General features: G+C 36.1%; 1 protein-coding gene across 1 annotated transcript in view; it reads left to right on the top strand.

Moving 5' to 3' along the window:
• LOC106463233 (meteorin-like protein) overlaps positions 1–6,511 on the top strand; it is a 42,029-nt gene extending 35,518 nt beyond the window's left edge. Inside the window, exon 4 of the mRNA XM_013923229.2 lies at positions 5,742–6,511. Coding sequence (XP_013778683.1) covers positions 5,742–6,070 — 329 coding nt within the window. The 3' untranslated portion in view covers positions 6,071–6,511. The remainder of the gene's footprint in view (positions 1–5,741) is intronic.
• The last annotated feature ends 2,547 nt before the right edge of the window (positions 6,512–9,058 follow it).

Genomic DNA, 9,058 nt, shown 5'->3' with positions numbered 1-9,058 from the left:
GTGATCAACACTTCATGTTCGTAGTTTTATGTTAAAACTGGTGATCAACACTTCATGCTCGTAGTTTTATGTTAAAACTGGTGATCAACACTTCATGCTCGTAGTTTTATGTTAAAACTGGTGATCAACACTTCATGCTCGTAGTTTTTTATATTAACAGTGGTAATCAACACTTCATGTTCGTAGTTTTTATGTTAAAACTGGTGATCAACACTTCATGTTCGTAGTTTTTAATGTTAACGCTGTTGATCAACACTTCATGTTCGTAGCTTTTATCTTTCAACACTGGTGATCAACTCTTCATGTTCATAGTTTATTCTGTTAACGCTATTGACCAATACTTCATGCTTGTAGTTGTTTTCTGTTTACAATGCTGATCAACTCTTCATGTTCATAGTTTATTCTGTTAACGCTATTGACCAATACTTCATGCTTGTAGTTGTTTTCTGTTTACAATGCTGATCAACTCTTCATGCTCGTGGTTATGGTAGTCACGTGAAAGGGAACTGAGTCACAACGACAAGTTCAGCGTGATGAAACAGACATCATTAAACGGGAATATAATATCAATTGTTCTGTGAACTGTGGATAAATGTGTGTGCGTAAGAACGCTTCAGAATTCAGCGGAGAAGACAAAGGAATTCTTATAATATACTCAAATATGCCTTGCTAGAAACTAAAACTTTTGTTTCGTCTGATGACCTAAAATAGAGTAGTGTGAGAGAGAGAGAGAGCCGTGAGAAAACTGGTTAAACTGCTTGAATGTTTATTAACCCTGACTTCTAATAAAGAGACGCGGAATGTCTATAATATATATAAATGTTAGTGTCTACTTAGTATCGCTTGTCCATTTTTTACGCGTAATTATAAAGGTCTGATTAGATCGGTAGCTAGGGCTAGAAGGACACGCATATTAAACTGTAACGGTAACTACGGGTAAGGGAGGTGTGTAGACAGTAAAGGGAAACTGATAACACCTTGCCACCTGTCTGATGAGGACGTACGTGGAATAAAATTAGCAAGTAAGAGTTCGCATGTAGTCTTATAATCACTAGTGTCGTACAGCCTTGTCTTCTCGTAGCTTCGTTCATCTCGAGAGAAGTAATTAATTTGAGCCCGAGTCAGTAGACCTGGCCGCGTGCAATCCGTTTTGCGTAGCAATTTTGAGAAGAAATTTCGTTGCTACAGGAACACATCGGGTTTTGTAGTTTGCTACTTGTGAATACAATAAGAATATACACTGTAAGACAGAGGACAGCAGCTGCTACATTGTGAATATAATAAAAATATACACTGTAAGACAGGGGACTGCAGATATTCTTATTATATTCACAATGTAGCAGCTGCCGTCCTCTGTATTATAGTGTATATTCTTATTATATTCACAATGTAGCAGCTGCCGTCCTCTGTATTATAGTGTATATTCTTATTATATTCACAATGTAGCAGTTATAGTGTATATTCTTATTATATTCACAATGTAGCAGCTGCCGTCCTCTGTATTATAGTGTGACAGAGTACTGCAGATGTAGTCGGAATGAGTAATACAGAACCGTAGCTAACAGCTCTGTCAAAGTTTACTTTGTTATATTTCAATTATTGTAATATATAACGCGTTATGCCGACTGATCGTGATCTGTTATCGTTACAATAAACTACTGATTACTACCATTAGAGCAGTCAGTTTCACTTGTACAGCCGTGTTTGAAAGTTTAATTTTAAACATTTAAACTGACATGCCAGACAGACTGGTGACGTAACAATTTGATTTAGGGAACAGGGGTTTGTGGTAACTTGGAACAATAAAAAATTTGGCGTATATTGTAGTTTTAATTCAAGTTTAATGACTGTACAAAATAACGTTAATAGTATTCAAAGGAAGCCGTCTCCAACAATGTACGAGACTTAAAGAAGATCATTGTTAAAATTTTGTTGTTATTACATCCGTGCCTCAATTCAGCTTGAATATTCTCAACTATGAAGTTTGGTTGTGGTTGGTGGGAATTAATAATAAATCCAAATATAAAATCTACTTTGGTTCATGGCTCGCGTCCCATTGTCACAAACTTGCACTCTGCACTTTAGGCCTGTGTATGTGTGTGTGTGTTATAAGTATGACGGTCAAATCAAAGTATACGATTAAAGTAGCCCAAGAGTTTGCAGTGGCTGCTGTTGACCAGTCGTCATCTTTTATAGTTTATCATTTCAACATTAGGGTCAGCCAATGCAAATAGTTCTTATGTAGCTTTTCGCGAGTATCCGAAACAAACAAGTATCTCAAGATTATCCGCATTGAAAATATTTCAAAAAATATATATTATGGAATATAACGCCTTATGCCGGGCGAGGCGTGATTAATTAGTGATAAAACAACTAAAATTAGGTAATAAAATATTTACATTCCTGCAAAAAAGTATAAATAGCTGTGCACGACAGTGAAAATTATAACCATTACCCTAAGATGTTCTCTTTAATGTTTTTGAAATATAGGGTGAGGCACGGTATTACACGTGCATCTATCATCTATTATAAAAATACTCAGTTTCTGTCTGTCCTGAAAATGCGCGCACATCTTACCATCTAAATGCGCAAGAGCGCGCACTTCATTTCAACGGATGTAAGTATACTTTATTAGACATTTTGTACAATAACATATTAATCGAAAGCTTCTAAAATGTTTCATAAAGGCCTAACGTTGGGTCATAGAATAACATTACAAGTTTATTTATTGATAGTATTAAGTGCGACGAAGTTTAGCCCTAATTAAACTAAAGTAAAAAACGTACACAAGCTACGGTGTTGATTTATCTCTATCGAATACAGACCGTACTTAATAAAGGCTTAACTAATATTAGGCTTAAGACAAGTGGACTTGTAGATTTCGGTATCTGTAATTATAATTCTTTTGTATTAATCCAGAAATCCGGTATTTTAAAGAAGTTATGTTGCAATAAAGACAGCAAATGTTTTGCGGGTCTCAGCTAGTATATAATAGTATAAGATTATATTTTATACGCAGGACAATAAACCAGCAAATGATGTCACAGATAAAATCTCTTATTTTCCAGCTATGCGACGACCCTCAGACATAAAAGAATTTGTCCAAAGTATGTAGTCATTTTCCGGTAATAAGCAGTTTAGTTAAAGGATATAATTCCGCGGATTATCAAGTAGGAACAATCTCCCCGGGGGTAAAACATTTGTAATCTGTCGCAGTCTCGGTGAGAAACAAAAAAAGGATATGAAAAATATTTTTATTATTCCAGAATTTTTAAAATCAACTTGTGTTAAATTTAGAAGTTGAACAAGATATTTTACAAACTATTACCCCTCTTTATTCTGTTGTGTACTAGAACTGTAAGTTAGTGAGTGAAGTTATGTTGGATGAAACATTTCAGCGAAACACTTGTCTCTGTAACCGTACTGGCGTCTTGTGATTGATAAAAATATACATAAAGACTTGGCTTTGTAAACGTATACACGTCTCGTAGTTTTCGGAGCCCGGCATGGCCCTGTGGTTAGGGCGCTTGACTCGTAATCTGAGGGTCGCGGGTTCGAATCCCCGTCCCATCAAACCTGCTCGCCCTTTCAACCGTGGGGGCGTTATAATGGGACGATCAATCTCACTATTCGTTGGTAAAAGAGTAGACCAAGAGTTGGCGGTGGGTGGTGATGATTAGCTGTCTTCCCTTTCACTGCTAAAGTAGGGACGGCTAGCGCGAAATTCAAAACAAACAAACAATATTTTTGGAAGTGCGTAAAGAGAGACTAAAAAAAATACTGCGTGTTTTAAAAATTACCGATATTAGTTATTAGGGGACAGTAGAAACCACAGTTAAATATAAAACTTGTTCATACGTGCCATCAACCTTTGACGACGTCAGTAGAAACCACAGTTAAATATAAAACTTGTTCATACGTGCCATCAACCTTTGACGACGTCAGTAGAAACCACAGTTAAATATAAAACTTGTTCATACGTGCCATCAACCTTTGACGACGACAGTAGAAACCACAGTTAAATATAAAACTTGTTCATACGTGCCATCAACCTTTGACGACGTCAGTAGAAACCACAGTTAAATATAAAACTTGTTCATACGTGCCATCAACCTTTGACGACGTCAGTCGAAACCACAGTTAAATATAAAACTTGTTCATACGTGCCATCAACCTTTGACGACGTCAGTAGAAACCACAGTTAAATATAAAACTTGTTCATACGTGCCATCAACCTTTGACGACGTCAGTAGAAGCCGTGTTTCGTATGTCGGAGCTAGCTATGTTTAGTTGTGTGTGTTTTCTTGTAATAGCAGAACTTAAAGCTAAGTACGTGGTTGTAAAAATTTACGCCACTACCATGATGTCTCTAACCATTATTTTAATTTTAGCCATGTTTATGATACACTAACTCTCTCTCTCTCTCTATTTAGTTTGTTTCAATAATTGTTTAAAGTGTCATTAATCTTACACGCTTTCTTGATCTTACCCCATTCATCTTTTCCATTTGAATCAAGATTATTTAGATATAAATGAAACACTTAGTATTTGTCATACGTTGAAAATCTGAAGTAAAGAATCACAACAACCTGCACAAATACAACAGAACATGAGCTACGGCCAATTAGCGACAGATTGACATTATGTCCTAGGACAACTGTAAATACCAGACTTGAGAAAAGAATGGTGGTGGTACGTTACTTCTTCTTACCTCGTATTTAACAGAAATATTAAGATAATTATAACCAAAAAACGTTATCCCCTCAGCATCAGTAAACCGAATCTGCCCCCCCCCCAAAACTTCATTAATTTATCTCTAGATGATACAAGTAATTCAAATCATTAGCTTGTCTCTAGATGATACAAATCATTCAAAAATCCTGCCCCAGATCATTGTCTTTTCCTGTTAGTCTTGCCCACTTTCCTTTATTATTAAACCACTCAATGCTGGAATGTTGGGTGTTTTGCTCCTACAGCAGTGTTCATGAATAGAAAGTTGGTTACTACATTTCCCCATGTTGGAACAATATCAACTAATAAGCACTAATGAACACTAGAGAGACTTTTTTTCCCCTGCATTTTACCTATTCAAACACTCATTTCCCACTCAATCGCATTGGCTCGCTTTGAGCGTGTTTCATCATTCATTTATACAAGCTCAACTCTCAACTGTATTTAATCACGTGTAACAGGCTCAACTGGTCGTTTTTCCTAGGCCTCTTGAGTACTAGCCCTCCTTTTTACAAAAGTATACCAGTTTAAACTTGAATATCAAAGTTTCCTTCGTATTATTTGCGTTTTAGCAAATTAGCGATGGCTAATTTAAGCCCTGAATAGTTTATGGCAAATTAGCGATTGCTAGTTTAAACCCTGAATAGCTTACATTTTTCGGAGGGTTTCACCAACAATTAAATTTTGACGCTATTACCGATGTATTTGAATAATCCAAAAGCAATACATTAAACATAGTACTTAATAAAATACACTAAAATGTGACAGGATTTATTCAGTCTCCTTGAATGAACCTAAAGAAATGAGTAACTGCCAGATACTCCCACAGCTGCTGTTTTAGGAACTTCCGTTTGTTTATTTTTAAGTACATTGACTACTAGTAGAGATCACTATTAGTAGATGACAATAACAGAAGAAAAGGGGGGTATACACTTGACTTGTTAATAGAATTGTCACATTTTTGGTAAGATATAAGCGAGTGATCTAACTTTTTTATTTTTTTACCACAGTTATTCAAGGCACAATTAGTGGTCTTCAGAACCAAGACGCCCTCCTGCTGTCAGAGTTGACAATCCAAGTTGCCAAAGTGTACCGTGACTGTGAATCGCCTGTTGTTTCAACAACAAATGACGTAAACACAGAAACTACAGAAAAACGAGAAGCCGTACTATACAGGCCGATGAAATGTGGCACTAAACATGGAATTGGAGACTTCATTTTCATGGGCAGAAGGATGCTGGGAAATCCCATCCTGCACTGCGCTCCGAAACTACCAGAATGGCAGAAAGTAAGGAGAAAAGCTTTATTAGAGGGAACGAACCAGTGTCAGTTAGACTGATGGTGTATGTTTAGTGATTCGTGCCAAGTCCCGTACAGAGTATAAAGATGCCAACACACACACACAGCACGTGATAAAACTGTCCCCGTATTTCATGTAATCATTTCAACTGTCCAGAAAGAATCATCGTAGCTTTTCAGATAAATTTACATAATTGTAAGAACGCGAAAAACATTTGCGATGTGAAGTTATAACGAGAAGAAGGACTGAATTTGATTATATGACAATGTTTTAAAGCTGTGGAAATGAAAACAACTCGGTGTTTAGGAATATCCGTACTTTTATCAGCTTACGATAGCTGGACAGTTACCAGTTTCTGTGTTAAAAAAACTAAACAAGATTTTTGCTCTAAAGGTGTGCTTATTAAAATGGGCATTTGTGTTTTTGAACTATTGTATTCAAGTCAACAAAAAGTTGAATAAATGCATTATTTTTAGACAGGTTAGTGTATTTCTTTTTATTTAAACGGTAATAAAACGGATACCAATGAAACAACGTAATATTCCTAGAGAGGGCCTAACGTTTTGATTCGTGAAATGAACGATAACAGTTTGTTTGTTTGTTTCGAGTTTAGCACAAAGCTACACAAAGGGCTATCTGTGCTCTGCCCACCACGGGTATCGAAACCCGGTTTCTAGCGTTGTAAGTCCACAGACGTGCCGCTAGGGGGCGCGTGATAATGTTTTAAAATGAAGTATTTTTATATGTTTTATGAATATTGTGCTGGGGTATCTCGCATTACTCGGACAGGTTACCCAACAGACCCTTTCTGTCCGATGCTCACACCAAACATGCTTGCTCTTTCAGCCGTGGGGGCGTTATAAAGTGATGGTCAATCCCACTATTCGTTGGTAAAAGAGTAGCCCAAGAGTCTTACACTGCTAAATTATGCGCAGATAGCCCTCGTGTAGCTTTACGCGAAATTCAAAACAAACAAACAAACTGTCCGATGCATGTAATCTCCAGCTACCTGACACTGAAGAGGTGTGACGACCCATCCTGATGGTTACGGCCATACACGAACTAGACAAAAACAGATACAGGAAATACGCTGAAGAAGTTCATCTACATATTTTTGGTTCATAATGGTGTGAATTTTCTCCCTTTTACCAACATGGGAAATTAATAATGAAATCGCAGCTTTTGTTCTTAAATTATGTAAATATTTAATGGTTACTGCAATAATTTATGTAATAATTGGATAATAAATATTTCATAGCAAACGGATACAACACGTTCATACTAAATTGTATATTTTAGAGCCCATGGATGTCGTTACTGATGAAATAAGGAAGGAAAGAATCTTCCAAGAACCGAATTAAACTCTCTGTGATTTATGATTTGTATAAAGACTTTGCAATCTACTAAAATTGGTTAACTTTGTATATTTTGTTGTGATTTTATCTATAATCTGAATTCCCCTTGACAATCGTTAGGGGTGGGGAAAGTGTGTGTGTGTATTTATGTATACATGTTATTTACAGATTTGTGATTTACATGCGTTAGCCTGTGCTTCATAATAATCTACCATCACATCAAATGAAGTTTAATATACAACTAGCTGGGGTACCCTTTTTTGGATGGGTGAAATAACAACTCGTTTGTAACAAAGAATGGGAAATTGTGCTTCTATTTTTTAAACAAAATAAACGTTAAAAGTGCAATAAAAATACATAAAGGTACCAATACTGAAAAGAAAGACATACTGTTTTCAAGAATTCTATCAATATGAAATTAGATGGGGGGTCAACCCCCTCGTGTCATTGTTATCACTGTGTCAAGTTATGTTGATTTGGTAGTTTTTCCAAAATTAGATGGGGTCTAACCCCCCTCATGTCATGCTGTATCACTGTGTCAAGTTTTGTGCTGATTGATCAAGAACTGTGGAAACGTATAAGGAACAGATACACAAATATTGACGTTTATTTATATAGATAGCTGGAGTACCATTCCGATAGACGGGTAATATAAAACCTCGTTTATAACAAAGGATAGGACATTGTGCTTCTATTTTTTCTTTTACTTGACATATTAAGCATTAAAAGTGCAATAATAATACATAAAGGTACCAATACTGAAAAGAAAGAATTCTTATATTCTTAAATTCAAGAATTCTATCAATAATGATTACATAGTTCATTCTAATGTGAAGGATATACAGCATTGGTAGTTTTTCCGAAATTAGATAAGATTTTATGGGGGTCAACCCCCCTCATCACTTTCCTCATGTCATCCTGTATCACTGTGTCAAGTTTGGTGCTGATTGATAAAAAAATGTGGAAACCTATAAGGAACAGATACACAGACACACACATATTGACGTTTATTTATAAGTGACTATACATCTTCACAAAAAAAGTATCTCACATATAACCCTTCATTACAAAGGTGTTCAGGGACTTATAGCGACTGGTAACAATACGTACATCCTTCGTTTGAATGGTGTTAGAGGACTTGTGGTGACCAATAATGTAATATGCAAGTATATCACTGACTTTTCCACCATCTCTAGTGATTTAGTTCTCACGTATTTTATTTCTTTGCAGTTTTGGTATGAAAACACTGGTCCAGAGAACCGTTGAAATTATTCGGTTCGAACATTGTGACCCCTTGTCTTTCTTTCCATTTTTCATATCAAATGCTATTTCCTGTTGACTGAGAAGACGACATTGCTATGTATAAGATTGTAAATGTTAAGAGAGAGTGATCAGTTACTTGGTGACGCCATCACAAGACAAAGAAACCGGTAGTTTTGTATAGGCATGAAATCTGGTTTTCTGTGGGTTTTTTTCGCAGGAAAACTTGAAGAGTTAGCCACTGATCCAGTAGAGGGAATCATCCACTTGTACTATGCAGGTATACACACTTCTTTGCTGTGTTTTAATAAAGACTGTTTTCACCGTCCTTAAAACGTGTCTAATATACACTGAGTGGTCACAAGTAAATAGACAACTAATTTTTCGTCATTTAACTGATTTATGCTAACTA

The sequence above is a fragment of the Limulus polyphemus genome, unplaced genomic scaffold (assembly GCF_000517525.1).
Source record: "Limulus polyphemus unplaced genomic scaffold, Limulus_polyphemus-2.1.2 Scaffold1355, whole genome shotgun sequence".
In the NCBI taxonomy this organism is placed as follows: domain Eukaryota; kingdom Metazoa; phylum Arthropoda; class Merostomata; order Xiphosura; family Limulidae; genus Limulus; species Limulus polyphemus.
This window is presented reverse-complemented; position numbering and strand designations above follow the sequence as displayed.